Source organism: Oncorhynchus clarkii, unplaced genomic scaffold, assembly GCF_045791955.1.
Source record: "Oncorhynchus clarkii lewisi isolate Uvic-CL-2024 unplaced genomic scaffold, UVic_Ocla_1.0 unplaced_contig_14082_pilon_pilon, whole genome shotgun sequence".
NCBI classification, from domain to species: domain Eukaryota; kingdom Metazoa; phylum Chordata; class Actinopteri; order Salmoniformes; family Salmonidae; genus Oncorhynchus; species Oncorhynchus clarkii.
The window spans coordinates 107,501-125,289 of NW_027258121.1; the positions used below are offsets into that span (position 1 = coordinate 107,501).

The following is a 17,789-nucleotide window of genomic DNA, read 5'->3' on the forward strand; positions in this document are numbered from 1 at the left end:
ACTGGGCTGGACAACTGTCTCCACTGACCTGGACAACTGTCTCCACTGGGCTGGACAACTGTCTCTACTGGGCTGGACAACTGTCTCCACTGACCTGGACAACTGTATTTACTGGGCTGGACAACTGTCTCTACTGGGCTGGACAACTGTCTCCACTGACCTGGACAACTGTCTCCACTGACCTGGACAACTGTCTCCACTGGGCTGGACAACTGTCTCCACTGGGCTGGACAGCTGTCTCCACTGGGCTTGACAACTGTCTCCACTGGGCTGGACAACTGTCTCCACTGACCTGGACAACTGTCTCTACTGGGCTGGACAACTGTCTCCACTGGGTTGGACAACTGTCTCCACTGGGCTGGACAACTGTCTCCACTGGGCTGTACCACTGTCTCCACTGGGCTGGACAACTGTCTCCACTGGGCTGGACAACTGTCTCCACTGGGCTGGACAACTGTCTCTACTGGGCTGGACAACTGTCTCCACTGACCTGGACAACTGTCTCTACTGGGCTGGACAACTGTCTCCACTGGGCTGGACAACTGTCGTCACAACAAATGGACAGGAGACTATCCTTGTACATGGAGGAGTAAATAAACCATAAAGGCATCTCATTGCCAGGCAACCCTATCTGGAATAACCCCACCTAATCACCAGGCAACCCAATCTGGAATAACCCCATCTCATCCCCAGGCAGCCCTATCTAGAATAACCCCACCTAATCACCAGGCAACCCAATCTGGAATAACCCCACCTAATCACCAGGCAACCCAATCTGGAATAACCCCACCTAATCACCAGGCAACACAATCTGGAATAACCCCATCTCATCCCCAGGCAGCCCTATCTGGAATAACCCCATCTCATCCCCAGGCAGCCCAATCTGGAATAACCCCACCTAATCACCAGGCAACCCAATCTGGAATAACCCCACCTAATCACCAGGCAACACAATCTGGAATAACCCCATCTCATCCCCAGGCAGCCCTATCTGGAATAACCCCATCTCATTGCCAGGCAGCCCAATCTGGAATAACCCCATCTAATCACCAGGCAGCCCAATCTGGAATAACCCCATCTAATCACCAGGCAGCCCAATCTGGAATAACCCCACCTAATCACCAGGCAACACAATCTGGAATAACCCCATCTCATCCCCAGGCAACCCAATCTGGAATAACCCCATCTCATCCCCAGGCAGCCCTATCTAGAATAACCCCACCTAATCTCCAGGCAACCCAATCTGGAATAACCCCACCTAATCTCCAGGCAGCCCAATCTGGAATAACCCCACCTAATCTCCAGGCAGTCCTATATGGAATAACCCCACCTAATCTCTAGGCAGTCCTAATTGGAATAACCCCACCTCATCTCCAGGCAGCCCTATCTAGAATAACCCCACCTCATCGCCAGGCAACCCTATCTGGAATAACCCCACCTCATCGCCAGGCAACCCTATCTGGAATAACCCCACCTCATCGCCAGGCAGTCCTATCTGGAATAACCCCATCTCATCGCCAGGCAGCCCTATCTGGAATAACCCCACCTAATCTCCAGGCAGCCCCACCTCATTTCCAGGCAGCCCTATCTGGAATAACCCCACCTCATCGCCAGGCAACCCTATCTGGAATAACCCCACCTAATCTCCAGCGTTTAATGGAAACACCTTTAAGTCCTGGTTCCGAAGTGACATCATGTATGTAGAGCATGTGTACTATGACGGCTGTCTGCTGTCATCCAATCATTTACAAGAAAGATTTAGATTCTTTTAAGGCCAATTTCTTTAAATTCTTACAACTCAGAAATCTGAATGAACCAAAGGCATCTGGAACCAAAGGCATCTAGCACCAAAGGCATCTGGCACCAAAGGCATCTAGCACCAAAGGCATCTGGCACCAAAGGTATCTGGCACCAAAGGCATCTGGCACCAAGGGCATCTAGCACCAAAAGCATCTGGCACTAAATACACCTGGCACCAAAGGCATCTGGCACGAAAATATCTAGCACCAAAGACATCTGGCACCGAAGGCATCTGGCACCAAATACATCTGGCACCAAAGGCATCTGGCACCAAAGGCATCTAGCACCAAAGGCATGGGGCACCAAAGGCATTTGGCAACAGCTGCTACACTAAAGAAATGAATTACTAAGTTATATCAATGGTGGATTGAAAGTCTACCTGATAGTTCAAAACCTAATAAGGTAGAAATGAGAGCGTGATCTGAATGAAGAACTGAGGAGAACCGTTGGTCACAGATATGTACAAATGTTCACATCCGCTCCTACAACCGAAGACATTTAGTAAACTACTGCAATTGAAGATAATTCATAACATTTACTACCCTCCTGGATTTATTACCCTCCTGGATTTACTACCCTCCTGGATTTAGTACCCTCCTGGATTTGTTACAGTTCTGGATTTCCTACAGTCCTGGATTTACTACAGTCCTGGATTTATTACAGTTCTGGATTTACTACAGTCCTGGATTTACTACAGTCCTGGATTTACTACCCTCCTGGATTTACTACCCTCCTGGATTTACTACAGTCCTGGATTTACTATCCTCCTGGATTTACTACAGTCCTGGATTTACTACCCTCCTGGATCTACTACACTCCTGGATTTACTACAGTCGTGGATTTACTACCCTCCTGGATTTACTACAGTCCTGGATTTAACACCCTCCTGGATGTCCTACCCTCCTGGATTTACTACAGTCCTGGATTTAATACCCTCCTGGATTTCCTAACCTCTTGGATTTCCTACAGTCCTGGATTTACTACAGTCCTGGATTTACTACCGTTCTGGATTTACTATAGTCCTGGATTTACTATAGTCCTGGATTTAATACCCTCCTGGATTTACTACAGTCCTGGATTTACTACGGTCCTGGATTTATTACCCTCCTGAATTTACTACCCTCCTGGATTTACTACAGTCCTGGATATATCACAGTCCTAGATTTACTACAGTCCTGGATTTACTACCCTCCTGGATTTACTACAGTCCTGGATTTACTACCCTCCTGGATTTACTACTGTCCTGGATTTACTACTGTCCTGGATTCACTACTGTCCTGGATTTACTACTGTCCTGGATTCACTACTGTCCTGGATTTAATACCCTCCTGGATTTACTACAGTTCTGGATTTACTACCCTCCTGGGTTTATTTCCCTCCTGGATTTACTACAGTCCTGGATTTACTACAGTCCTGGATTTACTGCCCTCCTGGATTTACTACAGTCCTGGATTTACTACAGTCCTGGATTTATTACCCTCCTGGATTTACTACAGTCCAGGATTTACTACCTCCTGGATTTACTACAGTCCTGGATTTACTACAGTCCTGGATTTAATACCCTCTTGGATTTACTACCCTCCTGGATTTATTAGCCTCCTGGATTTACTACAGTCCTGGATTTACTACCTCCTGGATTTACTACAGTCCTGGATTTACTACCCTCCTTGATTTAATACCCTCCTGAATTTACTACCCTCCTGGATTTACCACAGTCCTGGATTTACTACAGTCCTGGATTTACTGCAGTCCTGGATTTACTACAGTCCTGGAATTACTACCCTCCTGGATTTACCACAGTCCTGGATTTACTACAGTCCTGGATTTACAACCCTCCTGGATTTACTACAGTCCTGGATTTACTACCCGCCTGGATTTAATACAGTCCTGGATTTACTACCCTCCTGGATTTTCTACAGTCCTGGATTTACTACCGTCCAGGATTTACTACAGTCCTGGATTTACTACAGTCCTGGATTTACTACCATCCAGGATTTACTACCGTCCTGGATTTACTACCGTCCAGGATTTACTACCGTCCTGGATTTTCTACAGTCCTGGATTTACTACCGTCCAGGATTTACTACCCTCCTGGATTTACTACAGTCCTGGATTTACTACAGTCCTGGATTTACTACCCTCCTGGATTTACTACAGTCCTGGATTTACTACAGTCCTGGATTTACTACCCTCCTGGATTTACTACAGTCCTGGATTTACTACAGTCCTGGATTTACTACCCTCCTGGATTTACTACAGTCCTGGATTTACTACAGTCCTCGATTTACTACCGTCCAGGATTTACTACCGTCCAGGATTTACTATCGTCCTGGATTTACTACAGTCCTGGATTTACTACCGTCCAGGATTTACTACCGTCCAGGATTTACTACCGTCCAGGATTTACTACCGTCCTGGATTTACTATCGTCCTGGATTTACTACTGTCCAGGATTTACTACCGTCCTGGATTTACTACCGTCCAGGATTTACTACCGTCCTGGATTTACTACCGTCCTGGATTTACTACCCTCCTGGATTTACTACCGTCCAGGATTTACTATCGTCCAGGATTTACTACAGTCCTCGATTTACTACAGTCCTGGATTTACTACAGTCCTGGATTTACTACAGTCCTCGATTTACTACAGTCCTGGATTTACTACCGTCCAGGATTTACTACTGTCCAGGATTTACTACCGTCCAGGATTTACTACCGTCCTGGATTTACTACCGTCCAGGATTTACTACCGTCCTGGATTTACTACAGTCCTGGATTTACTACCGTCCAGGATTTACTACCGTCCTGGATTTACTACCGTCCTGGATTTACTACCGTCCAGGATTTACTACCGTCCTGGATTTACTACAGTCCTGGATTTACTACAGTCCTGGATTTACTACAGTCCTCAATTTACTACCGTCCAGGATTTACTACCATCCTGGATTTACTACAGTCCTGGATTTACTACCGTCCTGGATTTACTACAGTCCTGGATTTACTACCGTCCTGGATTTACTACAGTCCTGGATTTACTACAGTCCTCGATTTACTACAGTCCTGGATTTACTACAGTCCTGGATTTACTTCAGTCCTCGATTTACTACCGTCCTGGATTTACTACCGTCCAGGATTTACTACCGTCCAGGATTTACTACAGTCCAGGATTTACTACCGTCCAGGATTTACTACCGTCCAGGATTTACTACAGTCCAGGATTTACTACCGTCCAGGATTTACTACCGTCCAGGATTTACTACCGTCCAGGATTTACTACCGTCCTGGATTTACTACCCTCCTGCCAGAATGCATGTAATGCCCCCAGAAATGTCTCGTCTCTGTTGGAGAAACAGAAAGGACAAATAGCCCCATTAACTCCACTGCATTCAGAAAGTGGTGGTGGGTCATTTTTCTTTACTGTCAAATGAGTAGAGACAAACGTATCACACTAGTCAGAGTTATACTTAAACATAATCTTTAATCACTTAATAATAACGGAGCAGGTCAATACAACGCAACCACAAAAATAAAGTGAATCGATTGAGTGCTCTACGATAAGGATGGCTGGTCGTGGCTGGTCGACGATTCACTCTCAGTTCATTCGTTGAGAGCCCCGAGACAAAAAAAAGATTTTTTTTTATAGCCAAGATACACCCTGTTTTTATAGCCAAGATACACCCTGTTTTTATAGCCAAGATACACCCTGTTTTTATAGCCAAGATACACCCTGTTTTTATAGCCAAGATACACCCTGTTTTTATAGCCAAGATACACCCTGTTTCACCCGACATGACGAAACAACAGATATATAGAATGGGTCACAAGGTTAAGATTAGTATGAAAGATACCAATAATTCAGAGCAGACAGTATCTGTTGTGTCAACAGTTTTCATTGTATAGAGACCAGTGTCTGTCTGGTCCTCCCGTCTCCAACCTGAACCATCTCTACCTGGGACGATATAGACCAGTGTCTGTCTCTCCCGACTCCAACCTGAACCATCTCTACCTGGGACGGTATAGACCAGTGTCTGTCCCTCCCGACTCCAACCTGAACCATCTCTACCTGGGACGGTATAGACCAGTGTCTGGTCCTCCCGACTCCAACCTGAACCATCTCTACCTGGGACGGTATAGACCAGTGTCTGTCCCTCCCGACTCCAACCTGAACCATCTCTACCTGGGACGGTATAGACCAGTGTCTGGTCCTCCCGACTCCAACCTGAACCATCTCTACCTGGGACGGTATAGACCAGTGTCTGTCCCTCCCGACTCCAACCTGAACCATCTCTACCTGGGACGGTATAGACCAGTGTCTGTCCCTCCCGACTCCAACCTGAACCATCTCTACCTGGGACGGTATAGACCAGTGTCTGTCCCTCCCGACTCCAACCTGAACCATCTCTACCTGGGACGGTATAGACCAGTGTCTGTCCCTCCCGACTCCAACCTGAACCATCTCTACCTGGTACGGTATAGACCAGTGTCTGTCCCTCCCGACTCCAACCTGAACCATCTCTACCTGGGACGGTATAGACCAGTGTCTGTCCCTCCCGACTCCAACCTGAACCATCTCTACCTGGTACGGTATAGACCAGTGTCTGTCCCTCCCGACTCCAACCTGAACCATCTCTACCTGGGACGGTATAGACGAGTGTCTGTCCCTCCCGACTCCAAACTGGAACCATCTCTACCTGGGACGGTATAGACCCGTGTCTGTCCCTCCCGACTCCAACCTGAACCATCTCTACCTGGTACGGTACAGAACAGACTCGACTTACCCAGTTTAGTTACAACCGAGGACAGACAAATTTTAACGCCGTGCTACTCTCTTCAGCACTCGGCGGTCCCGTTCTGTGAGTTTGTGCGGCCTACCACTTCGCGGCTGAGCCGTTGTTGCTCCTAGACGTTTCCATTTCACAATAACAGCACTTACAGTTAACCGGAGCAGTTATAGCAGGGCAGGAATTTGACGAACTGACTTGTTGGAAAGGTGGCATCCTATGACGGTGCCACGTTGAAAGTCACTGAGCTCTTCAGTACGGGTCATTCTACTGCCAATGTTACTCTATGGAGATTGCATGGCTGTGTGCTTGATTGTATGCACCTGTCAGCAAAGGGCGTGGCTGAAATAGACGAATCCACTAATTTGAAGGGATGTGCACATACTGCTGTATATATAGTGAACCATCTCAAAGAAGTGATACTTGAATGGAGGTGACAGCTACTTAAGGTACATTTGCCTGCCGTTTGGGCCTGGGAGGCTGGGAGGCTGGGAGGCTGGGGGGCTGGGAGGCTGGGGAGGCTGGGAGGCTGGGAGGCTGGGGGGCTGGGAGGCTGGGGGGCTGGGGGAGCTGGGAGGCTGGGGGGGCTGAGTGGCTGGGGGTGCAGGGGGGCTGGGAGGCTGGGGGGGCTGAGTGGCTGGGGAGGCTGGGGGTGCTGGGGGGCTGGGGGACCTAGGAGGCTGGGGCGGCTGGGAGGCTGGGAGGCTGAGTGGCTGGGGGACCTGGGGTGCTGGGGGACCTGGGAGGCTGGGAGGCTGGGGGTGCTGGAAGGCTGGTAGGCTGGGAGGCTGGGAGGCTGGGGGGGCTGGGAGGGCTGGGGGGGCTGAGTGGCTGGGGAGGCTGGGGGTGCTGGGGGGCTGGGGGACCTGGGAGGCTGGGTGGGCTGGGTGGGCTGAGTGGCTGGGGGGGCTGAGTGGCTGGGGAGGCTGGGGGTGCTGGGGGGCTGGGAGGCTGGGGGGGCTGAGTGGCTGGGGGTGCAGGGGGGCTGGGAGGCTGGGGGGGCTGAGTGGCTGGGGAGGCTGGGGGTGCTGGGGGGCTGGGGGACCTGGGAGGCTTGGGGGGCTGAGTGGCTGGGGAGGCTGGGGGGGCTGAGTGGCTGGGGAGGCTGGGGGGGCTGAGTGGCTGGGGGGGCTGAGTGGCTGGGGAGGCTGGGGGTGCTGGGGGGCTGGGATGCTGGGGAGGCTGAGTGGCTGGGGGTGCAGGGGGGCTGGGAGGCTGGGGGGCTGAGTGGCTGGGGAGGCTGGGGGTGCTGGGGTGCAGGGGACCTGGGAGGCTTGGGGGGCTGAGTGGCTGGGGAGGCTGGGGTTGCTGGGGGGGTGCTGGGGGCTGGGAGGCTGGGGGGGCTGAGTGGCTGGGGGTGCAGGGGACCTGGGAGGCTTGGGGGGTTGAGTGGCTGGGGAGGCTGGGGGGGCTGAGTGGCTGGGGGGGCTGAGTGGCTGGGGGGGCTGAGTGGCTGGGGGGGGCTGAGTGGCTGGGGAGGCTGGGGGTGCTGGGGGGCTGGGAGGCTGGGGGGGCTGAGTGGCTGGGGGTGCAGGGGGGCTGGGAGGCTGGGGGGGCTGAGTGGCTGGGGAGGCTGGGGGTGCTGGGGTGCAGGGGACCTGGGAGGCTTGGGGGGCTGAGTGGCTGGGAAGGCTGGGGGTGCTGGGGGGCTGGGAGGCTGGGGGGGGGTGAGTGGCTGTGGAGGCTGGGGGTGCTGGAGGGGCTGACTGGGAAGGCTGGGGGGACTGGGGGAGGGGGGGGGGTGTAGGGGCTGGGGGGCTTGGGTTTTCCGACTTGTTGACTGATTGTAGTTGTATCACGTTCGGCCGTTTGGCAGGTCAGGGGTTTCAGAGTTTCCTAGTTCCAGTCGACGTGTGAGCTCAGCATTGATCTGACAGGCAACAGGCCAGTTAGTATGTTTGTATTGATTGTGAACAAGTGGGGCATGTTATTGTGTTGCAGATGTTTTGGTGGATTGGTTTTGAATGTCACTTTATTTTTGGATAGATTTTTTTTACCTTCATTTTTTTTTCAATAATTAAACAAAATTATAATAAAGATTCCTTTTTTTGTATTTTGATGTTTAATTGTGATCATGTTACAGCCAATTAGAGAGAGGAGGTAGGAATCATGTTTTATTGACACCATGTTACAGCCAATTAGAGAGAGGAGGTAGGAATCATGTTTTATTGACATCATGTTACAGCCAATTAGAGAGAGGAGGGAGGAGTTATGTTTAATTGACATTATGAAGCAGCCAATTAGAGAGATGAGGTAGGAGTTATGGCCATGGAGAATTGAACCTCTGTCTCCTCTGTCGATGGAAAGTAAGATATGTGGCCATGGGGGATTGAGCCCTTCTCTCCTGGGTCGATGGACAGTCAGATGTGTTGCCATGGGCTCTGCACCAGAACCTTCTCTCTTCTCTGATCCCAGAAAAGGTTGGAACACGTCCAAGTGTGTGTATGAGAGAGAGAGAGAGAGAGAGAGAGACAGAGAGAGAGAGGGGGAGAGAGAGAGAGAGAGCGAGAGAGAGACAGAGAGACAGAGAGAGAGAGACAGAGAGAGAGACAGAGAGAGAGAGAGATACAGGCAGAGAGAGAGAGAGACAGAGAGAGAGAGAGACAGACAGAGAGAGAGAGACAGAGACAGTGAGAGACCGAGAGACAGAGAGAGACAGAGAGAGAGAGAGAGAGAGAGAGTATACTAAACATTAAGAAGACATTCTCTTTCCATGACAGACTGACCAGGTGAATCCAGGTGAAATCTATGATCCCTTATAGATAGATGTCACTTATTAAATCCACTTCAATCACTGTAGAAGAAGGGGAGGAGACCTGGTTGAAGGAAGGATTTTTAAGCCTTGAGACAATTGAGACATGGTGTGCGTATGTGTGCCATTCAGAGTATGAATGGACAAGACAAAATATTGAAGTGCCTTTGAACTGGAGATGGTAGTCGGTGCCAGGCGCATTGGTGTAAAGAACTGCAACGCTGCTGGGTTTTTATTTATTCATTTATTAGATCTTGTCTCATCGCTGCGACTCCCCCGACGGTTAATCCACCCGAAATTCAGCCGCACCACTACTGATCTTTAGGTAGGTCAAAATGTACATATGTCTCCTGGTCTGGGAAATACTGTAGGAGCGCTATAGGCTGCGGTCCACGCTTTGGAGTCAGAACTTTGAATACGAGAAAATAATTGTTCCATGTATACATGGTTTTGAAAATATCATTAATAATCAATAACGCTGATTAAGACCAATGTCTTAATCAGGAAACACCGTTTCAACTGGCTACTGGGGTCAGCCTGCAGGCACCCGGCCCGCCACTAGGAGTCGCTAGAGTACGATGAACCAAGTAAAGCCCCCGCCAGTCAAACCCTCCCCTAAAGCCAGACGACGCTGGGCCAGTTGTACGCAGTCTTATGGGACTCGCGGCCACGGCAGGATTGTGGTCCGGGAAGGAACCCAGGTCTGTAATAACGGCTCTAGACCGCTGCAGCACACGGAAAGGCTGCTGGGTATTTCATCTCTCTCTGCATCTCTCTCTCTTTCCCCTACTCTCTCTCTCCATCTCACTGCATCTCTCCACCTCTGTTTCCCTCTCTCTATTTCTCCATCTCTTTCCCTCTATCTTTCCCCTACTCTCTCTCTCCATCTCGTTGCATCTCTCTCCCCCTCTGTTTCCCTCTCTCTCCACCTCTCTGCATCTCTCTCCCCCTCTGTTTCCCTCCCTCGCTCTCTTTCTCCATCTCTTTCCCCTACTCTCTCTCCATCTCGCTGCATCTCTCTCCCCCTCTGTTTCCCTCTCTCTCCACCTCTCTGCATCTCTTTCCCCCTCTGTTTCCCTCTCTCTCTTTCTCCATCTCTTTCCCCTACTCTCTCTCTCCATCTCACTGCATCTCTCCCTCTTGCTGCATCTCTCTCCATCCCTCTCCCTCTCTGTCTCGACCTCTCTCCCCCTCTCCCCCTCTCTCTCTCCCTCTCTCCATCTCTCTCCACCTCTCTCCCTCTCTCCCCCTCTCCCTCTCCCTCTCTCCATCTCTCTCCATCCCTCTCCCTCTCTCCCCCTCTCCCTCTCTCCATCTTTCTCCACCCCTCTCCCTCTCTCTCTCCATCTCGCTGCATCTCTCCCTTCTTTCTCCAGAGTGCAGTAGCAGACTCCATACAAGAGTTCTGCAGAGAGAAAGGGAGGGAGGGGGGTTGGGGGGAGGGGGTGCTTTTGACGGCAGGCGGCATGTGGAATTTAAATGACAGCTATTCTACGTCACTGAGAGGCACCCCCTGGCCGACAGACTCCACATCCACATCCTGATATAGAAGGATAGAAAACAGAGAGATTAGAAGGAAACGACGACAGAAAAAAAAGGAGAAGAATTAGGCTATTCTGGTGCATTATTTTATTTCACCTTTATGTCAGCCAATCACAAAACAAAACACCTTTATGTCAGCCAATCACAAAAGAAAAACAAATAATACAATATGACATGAAAGCAGTGGTTCGTTTAGACGACTGAAATGTCTTTAAAAACAGTTACAAGGTCTGAAGAAAATGATCGTCATTTATTATAATCAAAACGTTCTAAGGATCGTCTTCCGGTGATAGAAGTTGATGCTGCCTGCGTTGTGTTATCTAGTTCATTGCGCTGAAACCGGAGTTCAGCAGGGTGTTTGTGTGACGGAAGTCGTCTCAGTTCTGAAGGAACTAGCGCCGAGCAGACTCACCGGGCAACAACAACAAAAAAACAGGTTGAATCAACGTTGTTTCTCACGTCATTCCAACCAACAACAACAACATCACTGTGATGATGTTGAATCAACGTGGAAAACTAATTGGATTTGTAAAAAAAGTCATCAACACAAAAGGGCATTTCATTTTTTTTCTTCGTTCTCCCAAATCCAATGACATTTCTTGTTGATTTCACGTCGAATTAGTTTGACAGCTCAACCAAATGTAAATCAAAACTAGACGTTTGTGGCCAGTGGGGTTGGGAGCCAGCCCAGCGAGCAGCGCAGGCACCGTCGGTCCGTCCATCCTTCTGCAGAGCGCACTCACTCACTCACACGCACGTACTCACGCACACAAACACGTTGTAGTCAGTCCTACCGTGTGCGTTGCGTGCAGGGCAGCTCGGCTCGCTGCTCGCAGCTGGGATAGGACGAGAAAGAAGACCACGGGAGACGGAGAAGACAAGGGGTGTGTGAAAAAGGGACTTACGTTCGACTGGAAGATGTTGGACTGGGATATTTGTACCGCGGCGGACCAAGGAACACGGTACACAATGAGCCCTATTGGATTACAGTGATTGTGCTGCCCTTTCTCAGCGGTGTGTGTGGAGTTAACAACAGGATTAATATTCTATACCTCGGGAAGGAAGGAAGGAAAGAAGGAATAAACGCCTGTCTTCATTTGGTTTGAGTTCCAGAGGACGCGGGGGGGAACCGGCTGGGCTGTTGTAATGTCACCTCATCACCCCGCTGTTCTGAAGCTCTATGAAAGGGAGAGGCTGTAAGTATTTCCATGTGTAATATGTCTTTCTGTCAGTGTCCATGTCCCCCTGCAGGTTCCCCCCGGTCTGTCTCTCTCTTGTCTATTCATGTTTTCATTATCGACATTACTGTTGCGTTTTTCAACGGTAGCGATAGGCTGCCCCGTTTTACGCATAGCCTTACCGTGCCTTGACTCTCCAAAGTGCAGCGAACACTAGGCTGTGTGTGTGTGTGTGTGTGTGTGTGTGTGTGTGTGTGTGTGTGTGTGTGTTGTAGGATATGAGGGAAAGCTCAGCTCTTTTTGTCTTTGTGTTTGATTTCATTGTGATCAACTGTGCTTCAGAACTAAACCCCCCCAGCCTGTAGGTTACCATGGGTGCACAGAGGTACCATTACCCACAACCACCTTTGTCCTGGTTAGGTTACATATCAACCTATAACCCCTTCTCTCCCCCTATCCTGCTACATATCATCCTACCACCCTAATATAACCCCCTCCACCCCCTCTACATATCACCCTACCACCCCAATATAACCCCTCTACCCAATATAACCCCTTCTACATATCACCCTACCACCCCAATATAACCCCCTCTACATATCACCCTGCCACCCCAATATAACCCCTCTACATATCATCCTACCACCCCAATATAACCCCCTCTACATATCACCCTACCATCCCAATATAACCCCCTCCACATATCACCCTACCACCCCAATATAACCCCCTCTACATATCACCCTACCACCACAATATAACCCCCTCCACATATCACCCTACCACCCAATATAACCCCCTCTACATATCATCCTACCACCCAATACAACCCCCTCTACATATCACCCTACCACCCCAATATAACCCCCTCTACATATCACCCTACCACCCCAATATAACCCCCTCTACATATCATCCTACCACCCCAATATAACCCCTCTACATATCACCCTACCACCCCAATATAACCCCCTCTACATATCATCCTACCACACCAATATAACCCCCTCTACATATCACCCTACCACACCAATATAACCCCCTCTACATATCATCCTACCACCCCAATATAACCCCCTCTACATATCACCCTACCACCCCAATATAACCCCCTCTACATATCATCCGACCACACCAATATAACCCCCTCTACATATCACCCTACCACACCAATATAACCCCCTCTACATATCACCCTACCACCCCAATATAACCCCCTCTACATATCATCCTACCACCCCAATATAACCCCCTCTACATATCACCCTACCACCCCAATATAACCCCCTCTACATATCACCCTACCACCCCAATATAACCCCCTCTACATATCACCCTACCACCCCAATATAACCCCCTCTACATATCACCCTACCACCCCAATATAACCCCCCTCTACCCCCCTGCTAAATATCTACTTGTGGTTTTAAGAACAACCCAAAACAGATGTAGGATTGTAATTTGATCACAATTTTGTTACTGAGAATATCCCTTCACAGCAAGAAATGCAAAACTTGTAGTTTATTTTCCTTTTAAAAAGGCTTCTAAAGTTAGTAATTTCCACTTTGAAAATTCAGACTTGATTTGCCCTAAAGAAAAAAAATTATCAACCCCGTATCAACCCCATACAAAAAATATCCATGAATTATAATCCACATAATAATTCACATGTCCTGTTGCTGCAGGATTACTCTCCTGCTGTAGCAAACTGGCTCAAATGAAGATCCTACATCTGTAACTGGTGGAGTAAACGGAGTCGTAGTTCCGTTTCGGTACCGATATGTGTGTGTGAGCAGAGTGATCTTGTTGCAGACTCGTGTCATAATCATGTGAGCGGAGCGCAGGACGAACATCTCTCTCTCTGAAGACTAAACAGCGCACCGGAGCCCCCGGTAAAAACACAATAAGACAAACACCCTCTGTATCTGCCTGCCCTCGATCTCGCCGCTGTCTAGAGCTCCTGGGGGTTTGTGCGGATGTTGCAAGCATTACGTGAGACAGGAGGGGAAACGAATGAATTGTTCAACCCCCCCCCCCCCCCCCCCCCCCCCTCCCATTAACGCGAACCCTTCGCTGAGAGAACATGATGTGGGCATGAAGCGTGTGGGATTTTCGGGGAGGAGAAGAGACGGTGAGAACAGATGCTACAGGGTTACACTTCTTCCCTCATTGGCTCTCCTCGTCGACACTGCGGGTTTCTGCTGTCCATCGGTTTCCCATTCAGTCTCAGAACTTCCTTTGTGTGTGTCTCGGTGGTCCAGCAAGGCTACAGGCTCTGAATGACCGACTGTGACAAAAAATACTGTTGATTTTTTTTTTTTTTTTTAAGAATATTGAACCCAACCATTTGATCAGTCACGGCCGAGATAATAGTAACGGGTAAATTCGGAGAGCCACGCGTCACTTTTTCCGCTTTTCATGTTGGTGCGTGCTAGTAAAACAGGCATGGTACAGTGCCAGGTATCAACAGCCAATCCAGTAAGGTGAATGGAAACTATAGTGAGCTTCAATTGGTCAAATAGCAACACGATGTCGCAAGAGTATAGGCATAAAGTTCAGCTCATGCCAACTTTGATCCGGTTCCGTGTTAAACATCACTCGCCTATGTACGCATTGCCCAACGGTCCCCCAACATGCTATATGGGTCTCGTGTGTCAGGATCTGTCACCCACGCCCACCAACAACTTGACTCGCTGGGGGGAGAGAGAGAGATGTACGCATTGCCCAACGGTCCCCCAACATGCTATATGGGTCTCTTGTGTCAGGATCTGTCACCCACGCCCACCAACAACTTGACTCGCTGGGGGGAGAGAGAGAGATGTACGCATTGCCCAACGGTCCCCCAACATGCTATATGGGTCTCTTGTGTCAGGATCTGTCACCCACGCCCACCAACAACTTGACTCGCTGGGGGGAGAGAGAGAGATGTACGCATTGCCAGACGGCCCCCAACATGCTATATGGGTCTCTTGTGTCAGGATCTGTCACCCACGCCCACCAACAACTTGACTCGCTGGAGAGAGAGAGAGAGAGATTTTTGTATATTAATTACCTCACTTGCTTTGGCAATGTTAACACATGTTTCCCATGCCAATAAAGCCCCTTGAATTGAATTGAATTGAGAGAGAGAGAGAGGGAGACACAGAGAGAGAGACAGAGAGAGAACGAGAGAGAGGGAGACACAGACAGAGACAGAGAGACAGAGAGACAGAGAGAGAGACAGAGAGAGAGACAGAGAGAGAGACAGAGAGAGAGAGACAGAGAGAGAGAGAGACAGAGAGAGAGGGAATATGGTTTGTCCTACATTCCGCAGAGCAAGCAGCCCGGCCGATAGGTGGCTGCAGTCCCGGGTCCCGCCAGTAGGGGTCGTCGGTGTATTGTGGTGCATCCAGTAACACTTTAATGAGAAATCAAAATGAATTTACATCTTCTCTTCTTTCCCCTTCCGTGCTCTCGGAGCCAGTCACGTTGTAGAGGCACAGTTCTTACATCTGTCTGAGTCTCGGATCGCAACATGGACAGGGAGGGAGGGAGACAGAGAGAGAGAGAGAAGGAGGGAGACAGAGAGAGAGGGAGAGGGAGGGAGAGAGATAGAGAGAGAGAGGGAGGGAGACAGAGAGAGAGAGAGAGAGGGAGGGAGACAGAGAGAGAGGGAGAGAAGTATTGATGTTTTAACAGTGTGAATAAGTCGTGGCCCTGATTGAAATTGAAATGAGAGAGAAGGATAGAGAAAGAGAGAGAGACAAGAGTTGATGTTTAAACAGGGTGAATCAGCTTGGTCCTGGCCTATAGCAATAGAGAGAGAGAGAGAAGTCTGGTCCTGGCCTACAGCAATAGAGAGAGAGAGAGAAGTCTGGTCCTGGCCTATAGCAATAGAGAGAGAGAGAGAGAAGTCTGGTCCTGGCCTATAGCAATAGAGAGAGAGAGAGAGAAGTCTGGTCCTGGCCTACAGCAATAGAGAGAGAGAGAGAAGTCTGGTCCTGGCCTACAACAATAGAGAGAGAGAGAGAAGTCTGGTCCTGGCCTACAGCAATAGAGAGAGAGAGAGAGAAGTCTGGTCCTGGCCTACAGCAATAGAGAGAGAGAGAGAGAAGTCTGGTCCTGGCCTATAGCAGCAGAGAGAGAGAGAAGTCTGGTCCTGGCCTATAGCAGCAGAGAGAGAGAAGTCTGGTCCTGGCCTATAGCAGCAGAGAGAGAGAGAAGTCTGGTCCTGGCCTATAGCAGCAGAGAGAGAGAAGTCTGGTCCTGGCCTATAGCAGCAGAGAGAGAGAGAAGTCTGGTCCTGGCCTATAGCAGCAGAGAGAGAGAAGTCTGGTCCTGGCCTATAGCAGCAGAGAGAGAGAGAAGTCTGGTCCTGGCCTATAGCAGCAGAGAGAGAGAAGTCTGGTCCTGGCCTATAGCAATAGAGAGCGAGAGAGAAGTCTGGTCCTGGCCTATAGCAATAGAGAGAGAGAGAGAAGTCTGGTCCTGGCCTATAGCAATAGAGAGAGAGAGAGAGAAGTCTGGTCCTGGCCTACAGCAATAGAGAGAGAGAGAGAAGTCTGGTCCTGGCCTACAGCAATAGAGAGAGAGAGAGAGAGAGAAGTCTGGTCCTGGCCTACAGCAATAGAGAGAGAGAGAGAGAGAAGTCTGGTCCTGGCCTATAGCAGCAGAGAGAGAGAGAAGTCTGGTCCTGGCCTATAGCAGCAGAGAGAGAGAAGTCTGGTCCTGGCCTATAGCAGCAGAGAGAGAGAGAAGTCTGGTCCTGGCCTATAGCAGCAGAGAGAGAGAAGTCTGGTCCTGGCCTATAGCAGCAGAGAGAGAGAAGTCTGGTCCTGGCCTATAGCAGCAGAGAGAGAGAAGTCTGGTCCTGGCCTATAGCAATAGAGAGAGAGAGAGAAGTCTGGTCCTGGCCTATAGCAATAGAGAGAGAGAGAGAAGTCTGGTCCTGGCCTATAGCAATAGAGAGAGAGAGAGAGAAGTCTGGTCCTGGCCTACAGCAATAGAGAGAGAGAGAGAAGTCTGGTCCTGGCCTACAGCAATAGAGAGAGAGAGAGAGAAGTCTGGTCCTGGCCTATAGCAGCAGAGAGAGAGAAGTCTGGTCCTGGCCTATAGCAGCAGAGAGAGAGAGAAGTCTGGTCCTGGCCTATAGCAATAGAGAGAGAGAGAAGTCTGGTCCTGGCCTATAGCAGCAGAGAGAGAGAGAAGTCTGGTCCTGGCCTATAGCAATAGAGAGAGAGAGAGAGAAGTCTGGTCCTGGCCTATAGCAGCAGAGAGAGAGAGAGAAGTCTGGTCCTGGCCTATAGCAGAGAGAGAGAGAGAGAAGTCTGGTCCTGGCCTATAGCAGCAGAGAGAGAGAGAAGTCTGGTCCTGGCCTATAGCAGCAGAGAGAGAGAAGTCTGGTCCTGGCCTATAGCAGCAGAGAGAGAGAGAAGTCTGGTCCTGGCCTATAGCAGCAGAGAGAGAGAGAGAAGTGTTGATGTTTAAACAGGGTGAATCAGCCGGGTCCTGGCCTATAGCAGCAGAGAGAGAGAGAGAGAAGTCTGGTCCTGGCCTATAGCAGCAGAGAGAGAGAGAAGACTGGTCCTGGCCTATAGCAGTAGAGAGAGAGAGAGAAGTCTGGTCCTGGCCTATAGCAGCAGAGAGAGAGAGAGAGAGAAGTGTAGATGTTTAAACAGGGTGAATCAGCCTGGTCCTGGCCTATAGCAGCAGACTAAATAACCCCCCCAGATACCAGACAGTTAACCTATCTGTTAG

At 49.9% G+C, this 17,789-nt stretch overlaps 1 protein-coding gene across 1 annotated transcript; it reads right to left on the reverse strand.

Annotated features, from left to right (window-relative positions):
* Positions 1 to 7,021: 7,021 nt before the first annotated feature.
* Positions 7,022 to 8,305, reverse strand: LOC139395732 (uncharacterized; the record flags this gene model as incomplete). Its single annotated transcript, XM_071143078.1, has 1 exon — positions 7,022 to 8,305. A coding segment is annotated over one exon (1,284 nt), but the record flags the coding sequence as incomplete, so codon positions are not given.
* Positions 8,306 to 17,789: the final 9,484 nt, after the last annotated feature.